The sequence below is a fragment of the Emys orbicularis genome, chromosome 1 (genome assembly GCF_028017835.1).
Source record: "Emys orbicularis isolate rEmyOrb1 chromosome 1, rEmyOrb1.hap1, whole genome shotgun sequence".
NCBI classification, from domain to species: domain Eukaryota; kingdom Metazoa; phylum Chordata; order Testudines; family Emydidae; genus Emys; species Emys orbicularis.
The window spans coordinates 145450165-145466475 of record NC_088683.1 but is presented as its reverse complement, the minus strand read 5'-3'; the positions used below and the strand labels follow the sequence as shown (position 1 = coordinate 145466475).

General features: G+C 48.3%; 1 protein-coding gene across 1 annotated transcript in view; it reads left to right on the top strand.

Annotated features, from left to right (window-relative positions):
* LOC135887217 (antigen WC1.1-like) overlaps window positions 1-16311 on the top strand; it is a 47544-nt gene that overhangs the window by 10226 nt on the left and 21007 nt on the right. Inside the window, exons 2-3 of the mRNA XM_065415024.1 lie at window positions 11203-11517; window positions 11747-12061. Coding sequence (XP_065271096.1) covers window positions 11203-11517; window positions 11747-12061 — 630 coding nt within the window. The remainder of the gene's footprint in view (window positions 1-11202; window positions 11518-11746; window positions 12062-16311) is intronic.

Here is a 16311-nt window from a genome sequence, read left to right as displayed (position 1 = left end):
AGACTAAACAATCCCAGTTCCCTCAGCCTCTCCTCATAAGTCATGTGCTCCAGACCCCTAATCATTTTTGTTGCCCTCCGCTGGACTCTTTCCAATTTTTCCACATCCTTCTTGTAGTGTGGGGCCCAAAATTGGACACAGTATTCCAGATGAGGCCTCACCAATGTCGAATAAAGGGGAACGATCACGTTCCTCGATCTGCTGGCAATGCCCCTACTTATACAGCCCAAAATGCCGTTAGCCTTCTTGGCAACAAGAGCACACTGTTGACTCATATCCAGCTTCTCGTCCACTGTGACCCCTAGGTCCTTTTCTGCAGAACTGCTACCTAGCCATTCGGTCCCTAGTCTGTAGCAGTGCATGGGATTCTTCCGTCCTAAGTGCAGGACTCTGCACTTATCCTTGTTGAACCTCATCAGGTTTTTTTTGGCCCAATCCTCTAATTTGTCTAGGTCCCTCTGTATCCGATCCCTACCCTCTAGTGTATCTACCACGCCTCCTAGTTTAGTGTCATCTGCAAACTTGCTGAGAGTGCAGTCCACACCATCCTCCAGATCATTAATAAAGATATTAAACAAAACCGGCCCCAGGACCGACCCTTGGGGCACTCCGCTTGAAACCGGCTGCCAACTAGACATGGAGCCATTGATCACTACCCGTTGAGCCCGACGATCTAGCCAGCTTTCTATCCACCTTACAGTCCATTCATCCAGCCCATATTTCTTTAACTTGGCGGCAAGAATACTGTGGGAGACTGTATCAAAAGCTTTGCTAAAGTCAAGGAATAACACATCCACTGCTTTCCCCTCATCCACAGAGCAAGTTATCTCATCATAGAAGGCAATTAGGTTAGTCAGGCACGACTTCCCTTTGGTGAATCCATGCTGACTGTTCCTGATCACTTTCCTCTCCTCTAAGTGTTTCATAATTGATTCCTTGAGGACCTGTTCCATGATTTTTCCAGGGACTGAGGTGAGGCTGACTGGCCTGTAGTTCCCCGGATCCTCCTTCTTCCCTTTTTTAAAGATGGGCACTACATTAGCCTTTTTCCAGTCATCCGGGACCTCCCCCGATCGCCATGAGTTTTCAAAAATAATGGCTAATGGCTCTGCAATCTCATCCGCCAACTCCTTTAGCACCCTCGGATGCAGCGCATCCGGCCCCATGGACTTGTGCACATCCAGTTTTTCTAAATAGTCCCGAACCACTTCTTTCTCCACATAGGGCTGGTCACCTTCTCCCCATATTGTGCTGCCCAGTGCAGCAGTCTGGGAGCTGACCTTGTTTGTGAAGACAGAGGCAAAAAAATCATTGAGTACATTAGCTTTTTCCACATCCTCGGTCACTAGGTTGCCTCCCACATTCAGTAAGGGGCCCACACTTTCCTTGACTTTCTTCTTGTTGCTAACATACCTGAAGAAACCTTTCTTGTTACTCTTAACATCTCTTGCTAGCTGCAACTCCAAGTGTGATTTGGCCTTCCTGATTTCATTCCTGCATGCCTGAGCAATAGTTTTATACTCCTCCCTGGTCATTTGTCCAATCTTCCACTTCTTGTAAGCTTCTTTTTTGCGTTTAAGTTCAGCAAGGATTTCACTGTTTAGCCAAGCTGGTCGCCTGCCATATTTACTATTCTTTCTACACATCGGGATGTTTTTTTCCTGCAACCGCAATAAGGATTCTTTAAAATACAGCCAGCTCTCCTGGACCCCTTTGCCCTTCATGTTATTCTCCCAGGGGATCCTGCCCATCTGTTCCCTGAGGGAGTCAAAGTCTGCTTTTCTGAAGTCCAGGGTCCGTATTCTGCTGCTCTCCTTTCTTCCTTGTGTCAGGATCCTGAACTCGACCATCTCATGGTCACTGCCTCCCAGGTTCCCATCCACTTTTGCTTCCCCTACTAATTCTTCCCTGTTTGTGAGCAGCAGGTCAAGAAAAGCTCTGCCCCTAGTTGGTTCCTCCAGCACTTGCACCAGGAAATTGTCCCCTACACTTTCCAAAAACTTCCTGGATTGTCTGTGCACCGCTGTATTGCTCTCCCAGCAGATATCAGGGTGATTAAAGTCTCCCATGAGAACCAGGGCCTGCGATCTAGCAACTTCTGCTAGTTGCCAGAAGAAAGCCTCATCCACCTCATCCCCCTGGTCTGGTGGTCTATAGCAGACTCCAACCACGACATCACCCTTGTTGCTCACACTTCTCAACTTTATCCAGAGACTCTCAGGTTTTTCTGCAGTTTCATATCGGAGCTCTGAGCAGTCATACTCCTCTCTTACATACAACGCAACTCCCCCACCTTTTCTGCCCTGCCTGTCCTTCCTGAACAGTTTATATCCATCCATGACAGTACTCCAGTCATGTGAGTTATCCCACCAAGTCTCTGTTATTCCAATCGCATCATAGTTCCCTGATTGTGCCAGGACTTCCAGTTCTCCCTGCTTGGTTCCCAGGCTTCTTGCATTTGTGTATAGGCACTTAAGATAACTCATCGATCGTCCCTCTTTCTCAGCATGAGACAGGAGTCCTCCCCTCTTGCGCTCTCCTGCTTGTGCTTCCTCCCAGGATCCCATTTCCCCACTTACCTCAGGGCTTTGGTCTCCTTCCCCCGGTGAACCTAGTTTAAAGCCCTCCTCACTAGGTTAGCCAGCCTGCTGGCGAAGATGCTCTTCCCTCTCTTCGTTAGGTGGAGCCCGTCTCTGCCCAGCACTCCTCCTTCTTGGAACACCATCCCATGGTCGAAGAATCCAAAGCCTTCTCTCCGACACCACCTGCGTAGCCATTCATTGACTTCCACGATTCGACGGTCTCTACCCAGGCCTTTTCCTTGCACAGGGAGGATGGACGAGAACACCACTTGCGCCTCAAACTCCTTTATCCTTCTTCCCAGAGCCACGTAGTCTGCAGTGATCCGCTCAAGGTCATTCTTGGCAGTATCATTGGTGCCCACATGGAGAAGCAGGAAGGGGTAGCGATCCGAGGGCTTGATGAGTCTCGGCAGTCTCTCTGTCACATCGTGTATCCTAGCTCCTGGCAAGCAGCAGACCTCTCGGTTTTCCCGGTCGGGGCGGCAGATAGATGACTCAGTCCCCCTGAGGAGGGAGTCCCCGACCACCACCACCCTCCTCCTCCTCTTGGGAGTGGTGGTCGTGGAACCCCCATCCCTAGGACAGTGCATCTTTTGCCTTCCAATCGGTGGAGTCTCCTTCTGCTCCCTTCCCTCAGATGGGTCATCTAGTCCACTCTCCGCATTAGTACCTGTGGAGAGAACATGGAAACGATTGCTCACCTGTATCTCCATTGCTGGTGCATGGACGCTCCTCTTTCTCCTTCTGGAAGTCACATGCTGCCAAACCTCTTCACAATCCTTCTGTCCCTGCTGTGCCTGCTCTGAATCTTCAGAACATTGTGGCCGTAGAAGCATCTCCTGACGTCTGTCCAGGAAATCTTCATTTTCCCTTATGCAACGCAGTGTTGATACTCGTTTCTCCAGCCCTCGAACCTTCTCTTCCAATATGGAGACCAGCTTGCACTTTGTACAGACAAAGTCGCTTCTGTCCTGTGGAAGAAAGACAAACATGGCACAACCTGTGCAGGTTACAACAGCTGATCGCTCACCTTCCATATCCCTGTCCTCTTAAGAGCTTCCTCAGCTGTTGCAGGAACTACTCAGAGAAACCTGCAGCTGAAAGCCTCAGTGAGCTCTCTCCAGGCAAACTCCCTCTGTTAGCCTCTGCTGTTCGCCGCTCAGCTGGTTCGCTGCTGACTGCCCTTATATACCAGTCAGGCCCACTCAAGGCCCACCTGGAACAAAGCACTCCCAATTCACACTTTTCAAACAAACAAGCAAGCAATCAAGCACACGGTCAAACTGACCAACTGTCCCAGCAGCAGACACTCAGATACTCACCAACACAGCCCCCCTAATGCAGCACTTAGCGTACCTCCTCTCGGACAGCTCCCAGGCAAACTCCCTCTGTTAGCCTCTGCTGTTCGCCGCCTGCACCCTTTCCATTTTTTAAAAAATATCCTTCTTAAAATGTGGACAGCACAGCTGGATGCAGTAGCGGTCTCACCATGCTGTATACAGAGGTAAAATCATGTCCCTGGTCAGAAATTATCCAACAAAATGGAGATTCATAGGAAAATGCTGGTTTGTTGAACTCCACATTTCCCATGAAAGTGAGTCGGGTGCAATGAACTTTCTCCAGACCACAGGCTGGGTTATGGCAGAAACTTGCATGGTTAAGTTCCAGCTTGCTTGGGGGCCCTCCAGCCAGCCCTGCCATGTAGACTGCCTTAGGGCCAGGTACCCCAGTCTTCTCAGGTCAGCTGCTCTGGGATAGCTGCACCATGTAGACTGCCCCAGCACCAGAGACCCTGGTGTTCTATAGTCTGATGCTCCAGGGCAACCCTGCCATGGAGAAGGGAGTCATAGAATCATAGAATATCAGGGTTGGAAGGGACCTCAGGAGGCCATCTGGTCCAACCCCCTGCTCAAAGCAGGACCAATCCCCAACTAAATCATCCCAGCCAGGGCTTTGTCAAGCCTGACCTTAAAAACCTTTAAGGAAGGAGATTCCACCACCACCCTAGGTAACCCATTCCAGTGCTTCACCACCCTCCTAGTGAAAAAGGTTGTCCTAATATCCAACGTAAACCTCCCCCATTGCAACTTGAGACCATTACTCCTTGTTCTGTCATCTGGTACCACGGAGAACAGTCTAGATCCATCCTCTTTGGAGCCCCCCTTCAGGTAGTTGAAAGTAGCTATCAAATCCCCCCTCATTCTTCTCTTCTGCAGACTAAATACAATAACTCCCCACTTAACTTCCTCTCGCTTAACGTTGTTTCGATGTTACATCTCTGCTCCATTACAGAACATGCTCATTTAAACTTGTGCAATGCTCTGCTATAACGTCGTTAGGCTGCCTGCTTTGTCCATGGCTGGCAGCCCTCCCATCAGCTCCCCTACCCGCCCCCCCAGTGCCCGCCGCCCGCAGGCAGACCCCACGGACAAGCTCCCCTACCCCTCCCCTCCCACCTGCGGCACCCAGGAGGCCGCGGGGAGGAGCGAAGACGTGGCTCACAGTCCCCTCCACCCCTCACCTCCTGCTTGCGGCAACCAGCTGTCTTGCGGCGTTCAGGAGGCAGGGGGGAGGAGTGAGGACGTGGCGCACTGCCTCCCCCCTGCCTCCCGCCTGCGGCAACCAGCTGACCCGCATCACTCAGGAGGCAAGGGAGGGAAGGGGTGCACCCAGCACCCCCGCTCCTCCCCCCAGCCTCCCGAACGCCGTAAGACAGCCGACCACCATGGGCAGCAGGCGTGGGGAGCAGGGGGAGGGCGCTGGTCCGCAGGGTCTGCCAGCGGGTGGGGGGGGCATAGGGGAGCCGATGGGGGGCTGCCAACCTGTTAAATACCTGTATTAAATTGCCTGTTTAAAATTGTTTAAAATGTATATAATGCCTTTTGTCTGGCAAAAAATAAAAATAAAAAAATATATACTCCTCCCTGGTCATTTGTCCAGTCTCCTGGACTCCTTTCCCCCTCATGTTATTCTCCCAGGGGATCCTGCCCATCAGTTCTCTGAGGGAGTCAAAGTCTGCTTTTCTGAAGTCCAGGGTCCGTATTCTGCTGCTTTCCTTTCTTCCTTGTGTCAGGATCCTGAACTCGACCATCTCATAGTCACTGCCTCCCAGGTTCCCATCCACTTTTGCTTCCCCTACTAATTCTTCCCTGTTTGTGAGCAGCAGGTCAAGAAGAGCTCTGCCCCAGTTGGTTCCTCCAGCATTTGCACCAGGAAATTGTCCCCTACACTTCCCAAAAGCTTCCTGGATTGTCTGTGCACCGCTGTATTGCTCTCCCAGCAGATATCAGGGTAATTAATGTCTCTCATGAGAACCAGGGCCTGTGATCTAGTAACTTCTGTTAGTTGCCTGAAGAAAGCCTCGTCCATCTCATCCCCCTGGTCTGGTGGTCAATAGCAGACTCCCACCACGACATCACCCTTGTTCCTCACACTTCTAGACTCTCGGGTTTTTCTGCAGTTTCATACTGGAGCTCTGAGCAGTCATACTGCTCTCTTACATACAGTGCAACTCCCCCAGCTTTTCTCCCCTGCCTGTCCCTCCTGAACAGTTTATATCCATCCATGACAGTACTCCAGTCATGTGAGTTATCTCACCAAGTCTCTGTCATTCTAATCACATCATAATTCCATGACTGTGCCAGGACTTCCAGTTTTCCCTGCTTGTTTCCCAGGCTTCTTGCATTTGTGTATAGGCATTTAAGATAACTCGCTGATGGACCTGCTTTCTCAGTATAAGACAGGAGTCCTCCCATCTTGCGCTCTCCTGCTCGTGCTTCCTCCTGGTATCCCACTTCCCCACTTACCTCAGAGCTTTGGTCTCCTTCCCCCAGTAAACCTAGTTTAAAGCCCTCCTCACTAGGTTAGCTAGCCTGCTTGCGAAGATGCTCTTCCCTCTCTTTGTTAGGTGGAGCCCATCTCTACCTAGCAATCCTCCTTCTTGGAACACCATCCCATGGTCAAAGAATCCAAAGCCTTCTCTCCGACACCACCTGCATAGCCATTCCTTAACTTCCACGATTCAATGGTCTCTACCTGGGCCTTTTCCTTCCACAGGGAGGATGGACGAGAACACCACTTGCACCTCAAACTCCTTTATCCTTCTTCCCAGAGCCACATAGTCTGCAGTGATCCGCTCAAGGTCATTCTTGGCAGTATCATTGGTGCCCACGTGGAGAAGCAGGAAGGGGTAGCGATCCGAGGGCTTGATGAGTCTCAGCAGTCTCTCTGTCACGTCGTGAATCCTAGCTCCTGGCAAGCAGCACACTTCTCGGCTTTCCCGGTCGGGACGGCAGATAGATGACTCAGTCCCCCTGAGGAGGGATTCCCCAACCACCACCACCACCCACCTCCTTCTCTTGGGAGTGGCGGTTGTGGAACCCCCATCCCTCGGACAGTGCATCTCATGCTTTCCAATTGGTGGAGTCTCCTTCTGCTCCCTTCCCTCAGATGTACTATCTAGTCCACTCTCCACATTAGTACCTCTGGAGAGAACATGAAAATGGTTGCTCACCTGTATCTGCATTGCTGGTACGTGGACGCTCCTCTTTCTTTTTCTGGAGGTCACAAGCTACCAATTTTCTTCACCATCCTTCTGTCCCCGCTGCTCAGCCTGCTCTGATTCTTCAGAATGTCGTGACCGCAGAAGCATATCCTGACATCTGTCCAGGAAATCTTCATTTTCTCTTATGCAACGCGGGGTTGATACTTATTTCTCCAGACCTTGAACCTTCTCTTCCAATAGGGAGACCAGCTTGCACTTTCTACAGACAAAGTTGCTTCTGTCCCCCGCTTTAACCAGGGCTCATCTCCCAGCTCCACAGTAGGGAAATTAGAAATCTTGGAATGGGATCCCGATTCCCAGGGTCTGCAGCTCTGAGGCAGCCCTGCGTTGCAGACTGCTCCAGACCGGGGACCCCAGAGCTTCGAGGCTTCCAGGCCAGCTGGCTATTTGGGACACCAGCTGGCCCAGGAGTCTGGAAACCCAGGGTCCCCAGTCCAAGGCAGTCTGCATGGCGAGGCTGCCCAAGAGCCACAGACCCTGGGAGCCCCAGCGGTAACTGAGAGAAATTGACATTTTTGTTTTTCTCTTAGCACTGGTGAAACTGACAAGAATGTCAGTGTCACTCAGCATCTGCTGGTGTCCCTGGGAGCAAATTTCATGTCGGACACACCATGTGTTGGTGTTTCCAGAACAAATGTTGAGAGGATTTCTGGTTCACAGGAACTTTTGAAATAGCAAAATTTCCTGTGAGCTGGAAATCCTGCGTTTCAGCCAGTTCTTCTCACTGCTCCCTTGTTTAAACCTCCAAGGATCACCTCAGCCTTTTCACAGCATCACCCTGGGACCTCTAGTTCAGTTGCTTGTCCACTATGACCCCTGTGAAGACCATGGGAGATATCTGTATGTTTATGTATGTAAGCAGAGTCAGGATGAGCTCTACCCTGACATCTGGTGGTGAATTATGGCGAGTGTGGAAAAGAACTCCAGGGGTTGATCTTGTTGACACAGCCCAATTTGCTGGGGTGGGTTTTGCTCATGGTTTGTGTTATGAATCCTGTTTGTGGTGTTTTTCCAATTTTATGCTGATGTCGTTTACCTCATGTTATTAAACATTTTCTGCTACACTCAGACTCCGTGCTTGCGAGAGGGGAAGTATTGCCTCTTAGAGGTACCCAGGGGGGTGGTATGTAATTGTCCCAGGTCACTGGGTGGGGGCTCGAGCCGGTTTTGCATTGTATTATTGAAACGGAACCCCTAGATACAGAACCCGGCCCTTGTTGCTGCCAACTAGATGGGCAGAAGGGTTACATGTATATTATGTGTTACCTCTGTTTCTTTTATTGCTCTTTTACCATTTCCTACCAGAGTTCAGAGAGTAACTCCCGCTGGAGCTCCCCACATGTCCCAGTAAGGCAGACAATGGCTACAGAGAACCCAGTCACTGGTACTTAACTGACAATACAGGTGTCAAGGCCTTTCAACTTTTGCCTCTGACCAAGCCGGGCACAACCCCCCTAGCTTGGAAGAGGGGAGGTGCCCTTCAAGTGGGAAAATTAAACAAAGAGCTTGGGAACTATGAAAAGGGGAGCCCTGATGAACAGAGAGGGAGAGGCAGGGTCTGCAGGGAAGGAGATTGAAACCCAGTCCCCAGAAGCAGGGGTAGCTGGGATAGGTTGGGCCAGCCTAGGTTTTGAGGGAAATTATGAGGATTAGTAAAAAGCATCAGAGTCCTGTGGCACCTTTAAGACTAACAGATGTATTGGAGCATAAGCTTTCGTGGGTGAATACCCACTTCGTCAGATGAGGATTAGGTAAGACATATGCCTGTTGGCCTTTAGTTGCTTTAACACTTTTCTCTCTGGTCACTGTGTTCCAATGGATACATAAAAAAATCATTCTCCTGGGCCTGGTACTATTCAATATTTTCATTAATGATTTGGACGATGGAGTAGAGAATCAAGTCATCAAATGTGTGGATGACACAAACCTGGGAGGGGTCACAAGCTCTTTGGATGAGAGTATTAGAATTCATAATGACCTTGATACATTGGAGAATTGGTTTGAAATCAGTAAATTAAAATTCAGTAAAGACAAGTACAAAGTACTAGACTTCGGAAGGAAAAATCAAATGCAAAAAATCCAAAATGGGGAATAACTGACTAGGCAGCAGTACTGCAGAAAATGTTCTGGGATTATATTGGATCACAGAGTGAAATGGGTGATGCTGTTTTGAAAACAGGAAATGTCATTCTGGATTTAATTAACAGAATTGTCCTAAGTAAGACAGAGGAGGTAATTGTCCTGCTGTACTCAGCACTGGTGAGGCCTCAGCTGGAGCACTGTGTCCAGTTTTGGTCTCTCTCTCTACGACGGGTAGGACAAGAATTAATCCACTTAGATTGCAGCAAGGGAGAGTCAGGTCAGATATTTGGAAAATCTTTCTAACTATAAGGATAGTTAAGTACTGGAACAAGGTAACAAGGGAGGTTGTGGAATCCCCATTGTGATGTTGCACTCCATATGTTTTATGGAAATATGCTTATGAGCGTGAATATGATGTAACTGGAATATGCTTTATACAAAAGATCTCTTGTAAGGTATCATAACAAAAGTTATAACCTACTGAATATATTCCTCCTATTTGTATGTATGTATCATTCTTGTATCTGAAGCTACAAATATGAAGTATAACTCTGAGGTCCTATTATAATTATGCAAAGTGTGGGCCATTAATGGTGGTTTAGAATCTGGACGGTTCCCATTGACTAGGACAATTGCTTGTAGAAGGTTTATTTACCTGCAAGCCTTCCTGTGTATGTGTGGGCCAGCCCATGGGTAATGAAGAATGAGGTCTCACAGGACATGTGACCATGTCACATGATACTGGAATCCATCTTAAATCTGGTACTTTTCCATTTAGAAGGAGGGGTAGGGACCCAGAGAGACAAAAGTTTCCCGCCTTGTGCCAAAGCTATAAAAAGGGGTGGAGCAGGACAGTCTGGGATGCCAGTCATGAGAAAGCCCCTGTTTTCCACCTAAGATGTCTGCTGGAACTAATAAGGACTATACCAGGGGAAAGGATTGGGCCCAGACTAGGAAGGAGTCTAGTCTGTCAAAAAAGCTTATTGGAACATCTCTGAGGGTAAGATTTTATCTGTGATCAGTTTCTTAATGTATTAGGCTTAGATTTGCATGTTTTTTATTTCGCTGGGTGACTTACTTTGTTCTGTCAGTTATTACTTGAAACCACTTAAATCCTACTTTTTATACATTGGTCTGTGTTGCAGCAGGCTAGCATGTGTGGCTCAACAAGGCAGGGTTATGGAATCCCAACTGGCAGGGAAAACAGGCTCAGAGGTAATTTCAGAACATCAGGTGAAAGTCCCAAGGGGGTCTCTGTGACCGAACCCGTCACACACATCATTGGTGACTTTTAAGAACAAGTTAGACAAACATCTATCAGGGATGGACTAGGTATACTTAAACCTGTCTTGGTGTGGAGGGATGGACTATCTGACTTCGTCAGGTTCCTTCCAGTCCTACATTTCTATTTATTCCAAGATTTGATAAGCTATTGAGGCCTGCTGATTTTTTAAAAAAAGATTATCTCTAGTAGATACTGTTTAACATCCTCCTTAGTTACCAATGGATTGCAGAGTGGCACACCCTCCTCACATAGTATGAAAACACATCCTGCTTCTATCCAAAACCAGAAATGTTTATTGAACACATCTGCCTTATTTGCATCATTATAAACTATTTTACCATCTCCATTTGTAATGGGCCTACACCTTTGTTAGGATGTGTTTGTTTGTTTGTCTTTGCTCCTAATATACTTTAAAAATTGCCATTATTGTTCCTTGCCCTGCCAACTATGGAGTTTTCCATGATAGCTTTAGCTTCCCTTATCGATTTTCTACATCTCATAGCTTCCAATGTATATCAATTGCTACTGAATTCCCCTCTTTCCATTTGTTGTACTTTTTTTTTTATTTCTAATTGCTGCCTGCACTGCCCCACTGCACCAGGACGGGCTTTTGGCCAAAGTTCTAGGGCAGTGGAACACCTAACTCCCTAAGGCTCCTTTGTAATTTTCATACTTCATTGGCTTTCTAGGACACATTGAGCTCCAGCTGGATGGAGGGGACAATGCCTGCTCAGGACGTGTGAAAGTAAGACATGGAGACACCTGGGCTACAATCTGTGATGCACACTTTGATCTCAAAGCTGCCAGTGTTATCTGTAATGGACTACAGTGTGGAACAGCTCTATCTATCCCAGGAGGAGCTCACTTCGGAGAAGGACATGGACCAATCTGGTCTGAGGAATTCCAGTGTGTAGGGAATGAGTCACACCTCATCTACTGTCTCAGGGTATCACACGGGAGTCAGACGTGCTCACATGCAAATGATGCCAGTGCCATATGCTCACGTAAGAATTTGGCACAATGTCTCTAAAATCCCAGTGTTGTGTATTCTAGTGCAGCAATAAAACAATCTCACTCTGTAGGGAGCTGGGATAATAGAGCTGCTATCGGCTCCTAGTAAAACCTCAACAATCCAATATAATAGGGATGGGCTCAATCCCCTTGACTTTCCTTTTCTTTGTTATTTAATATAAAATAGCTCCAAGCCTCCCTCTTTAAACCCCTTCTCCTCTGGGTACACAGGATTCCGGCTGGTGAACGGCAGCACAGCGTGCTCAGGGAGGGTGGAGATCCAGGTTCTTGGTGCCTGGGGAACCCTCTGTGACTCACGCTGGGATTTACCAGATGCCAACGTTCTCTGTCATCAGCTCGACTGCGGATTCGCTGTATCAGTCCCAGGAGAAGCGTATTTTGGGAAAGGAACCGGCTCTGTCTGGACAGACACATATCACTGCAAAGGGACTGAACCCCATTTGAGCCATTGCCCTGTTACTGCCCTGGGGGCCTCTCAGTGCTCACACGACAATGATGCCAGTGTGATTTGCTCAGGTAAGTGCAGGAGAGATGCTGGATTAATGACACCGGCCCCTCAGTGTGTGACACTGCTCCCAGAGCAGGGGAATCTCAGGACACAGCAAGGGGAGAGGGAGCTAGATCCTAAAACACGTATAATACTAGTAAATGTATTAAAGATAAAATTTAAGTAAATAATATTATCACAAAAGAATAGTTGTGACCTGGGAAAGCCCTGGATTCTCCAATAAAAACATCAGTAACCCTGTCCTTACGCAGGGCAGAGGAGCAGGGGCAGCACTTTGTCCTTCGGGTTACACAAATGTCACCAATTATTGTCCCCAGCCTTCTCCAATAGTAATTAGAGGAGGAGCTGGTAGTGACTCCCAATATGGAGGTTGGTTCCCACTTTCTATTATAAAATATTCTCGGCACCTTCTTGAGAAGCTCTCGCGCCTTCCTTGATTGCTGCAGCCTTTGAAGTTTGGGAAGAGGTCAGTGCTGGGGCCAGGGAGGTGCCTTCTCTAGTGCAGTGAGATTCCTTCCAGGTTTGGCTGAATTATAAACTGCTGAAAATCACCATTTCCCTTCTCCTGAGGGTATTTTTGGTAGCACACTACAGAGAAAGTAGTGCTTTCACTCACTTAGCTTTTTTTACTTTTTTCACACCTTTCCAATTGAAAAAACTCTAAAAATTCCCCCGCCCCCCCCCCCCCCCCGGCTTTCTTACTTTCTTACACTTTTTTACCTTTTTCTAACTTTTTACAGTGGAAGAAAAGATTAGCAGGGGATTGGACTAATGACCGCATGAGGTCTCTTCTAATCATAATATTCTGATTGTATAAAAAAATAGAAAGGGGGAGGAAGTGGCAAACCTGTAAATCCAAAAACTGGAAAAGAACATTGAATGTTTCATTTTCCAAACGTTGAAATTAATCAACATTTTAGTTAGAGTCTAAACAAAAGTTCTCATTCCATTTCCACATGCCAATATCATGGATCTGTTTAAAAATTGAAATACTGCATTTGAAATACTTCACAGGAAAAATTTTGAGTTGTTGACCCGCTCTAATATTTACCTTTTATAAAAAAAAAATAAAATAAACAGCATTATTTAGTTCATTTAGTCAAAGCCAAAGGCACAAGAATTAGAAAAAAACAGAATTAAGGTTACCTATATAATGTTAATTCAGTCCCCCACCCTCCCTTCTGCATATACATTATGATACAGTCTAATTGCATGCATACGTCCTATTATTCTTACCTACCCCCAGTATCAGAGTGCACCACAAACATTAATGAATTTGTCTTCATAACACCCCAGGAGATAGCAGACTCTTATGATGCCCATTTCAAAAGTGACTTAGGCACTTAGAAGCCCAAGAATAACATTTTCAAAAATGCCTAAGTGACTTAGAGACTTAAATCCTATTTTCTCAAGTAACGTAGGAGCCCAAGAACCATGCAGACTTCTCCCTCTTGCTGCCTAAGTCACTTCTGAAAATAGCACTTAGGCTCCTACATCATTTAGCTGCTTTTGAAAATTTTACTTACAATGATTAAAGCCAAAATTCCAAACTCGCTACTTATTTGGGGTGATTGGGCAGCAACCTGAGACCCTCGGGGCCTGATACTCCAGAATACTCACCATTTCTGAAGAGTTTTCTGTGTTCAAAGTTCTCTCCAGACATTAATAAACCCTCACCAAACTCCAGGGAAGCAGGTGGTAAGTATTATTATTAGCTCCATTTTACAAATGGTGAAACTGAGAGAGATAAGCAAAGTGACTTGCCCAAGACCACCCAGTGACTCAGCAGCGGAGACAGGATAAAACAAAGTGTTTTGACTTGCAGCCCTGTGCTCGTTCCACCCGACCCCACTGCCTGACTGCAGAAGAGCTGAGTATCCACATTTTGTCTTGACCCTAGCAGCAGTTGTGAGTGCTCAATACTTCTGCAAATCAGACCCCATAAAAATTGGCTTAAGAGACCTGCTCAGCATCACCTGTGAAGTCTGCAGCAGAGGCAGGAACAGAACTGAGCTCTAATGAATGACGGTCACTGCTCTTAACAAGATCATCCTAGTTCTTCCTGCGCTCCCCTGCTTGTTCTCTTCAGGCCTTCCAGTTTCTAAAGTGAATGAGGCAGGGGTCATACAGGCAACAGCCTGATGCTGCACAACCCCGACTTATCCATCCTGGGCACTGAAAGTGGCCAGGGCCCTGCAGGAAAATAATTCACTAGAAAACTTAATTTTAATGACCAGCCAATCTGGTTCCCTTCTGGCTAAATGGAGCCCGTCTCATGGGTCTATAGATCCGCAGTTTTAAGACCCAAAGAGGCCACTGTGATCATCTGCTTCTCCCCTCACCAAAGGGACCCTTACTGCTTAATGAAGTTCCAGCTCCCCTCTCTGACCCATCTTCAAATCCATATACAGAGTCTCCATAGGGCTTCTTGACTGGCTGGAACTGGGGTCCTTACAGAGAAACCTACTTCAGAAGCCCTGGATTTCAACCTTCTTCCTAATAATGGACACATAGCTTCCAGGACTGTCTCCCACAGAGCCCAGAGTCACTGGTGCCATTACACACCATAACTAAGCCTATAGGGCCCTGCCCAGCACTCACAACAGAGGTCTACTCTCTTCTTCACAGCTGATACCTTTGTACCTTGGGGGCAATTCACCTCACAGTTCTCCTGCTTCTCACAGAGGCTGCTACCTGCATTCCTAACTGAATTCCCTGCAGCCCTGCCCTGCCCCTCCTAACTAGCTACCCAGCCCATACCCTGGTTCTCGGAGGGAACTCCTCAGCACATGAAGATGCTGATTTCTCCCTACAGTTGCTGGAAGGAGAATCCCTTCTAAGGAAAAACACCCGGTCCCTTCCGTACGAGCTCCATCTGCCATGATCCCATCTGGCCTTCCTGAGGGGCTGTGGTACCCAGTTATATCCATGAGCCTCCTCGGAAAGCCCCAAATCTACTCTCTACCCTCACACTACACTAGTGGCATAGCTAGGACAGGAAACTTGAGTGGGCCTTGGCTTTTGGGGGGGGGGGCAATGATGGGAGGGGCAGAGGAAGGGATGCAGGAGGAATCCGGTACCCTGGGAAGGGGTCAGGAGGCGGGGGCTCTTCTCCCTCCCCCCCTTCCAGCCGGCCCTTACCGCTCAGCAGGCACCCAAAGCTGAGGCTGCCTGGGGCACACAGGCTGCGGGGTGTGTCTTGGGTAACCAGATAGCAAATGTGAAAAATTGGACAGGTGATGGGAGGTAATAGGCGCCTATATAAGAAAAAGCCCCAAATATCAGGACTGTCCCTCTAAAATTGGGACATCTGGTCACCTAGGTGTGCCCTTTGGGCAAAGGGGGGTCCCGCTGGGGCTCGAGCTCCACCCACCCTTCCCAACCCTGGCTCGGTGTCCGTCAGCCCAGCCACATCCTTTTCCTGACGGCGCCGGGAGCAGCTGCCCTGCTAATGCTGGGGTCAGAGACCAGGGAAGCAGCGCACGGCGCAAGACTGATGAACACCGAGCCGGGGTTGGGAGTCCCAGCCGGTGGATTTGGGGGTCTCCGGCACTGATTTGGCTGGGCCTGGATGCTAACTGGGTGGGCCACAGCCCACCCGTGGCTACACCCCTGCACCACACTAGCTGCACACAGGCATTCTCTTGGTCCAGTCTTAGGGCGAACTCCTGGCTCCGTTGAAGTCAATGGAGGTTTTAGCATTGCCTTCAGTGGGACCAGGATTTCACTCTTAGCCTTGAAATGTTGTTTGGCTACCAAGAGCCTTGAGCTGTTTGGATCCAGTGCACACACACTGCACCCGTCAGGTTGCCATACTAGTACATACTGTACCTGACACAGCCAGTGGGTGTGCCTTGCATTGACTCTGCTGCTTGTCTTCTACCATTGTCAGTCTCTCCTGGCTGCACCGTGTCTGAACCCAGTGAGTAATTCCTAACTTATCACCTTGCTGTAGGACTCACTGACTCTGTGACACATGCAAAAACTGAGATTCACATCCCAAGGACATCACAATATTCACCAACAGAGAACGTCCCCTTCCCCGCCCCACACACAACCTGCTTAGTGTGGTGTGAATTGATCAGCTGGAATCTCACGTTGGGCTCAGAGATGACACCACACTTCAGGGGACAGCTCCAGTCAGAACCACCAGTGCCAGGAACTATCTCAAACTGGGAGCTCCTGCACTGGACCCAGGTGAACCAAGAAAGTTGCCACCTATTGAGCAAAGATGAGAGGGAACTAAGGGAATTTACCA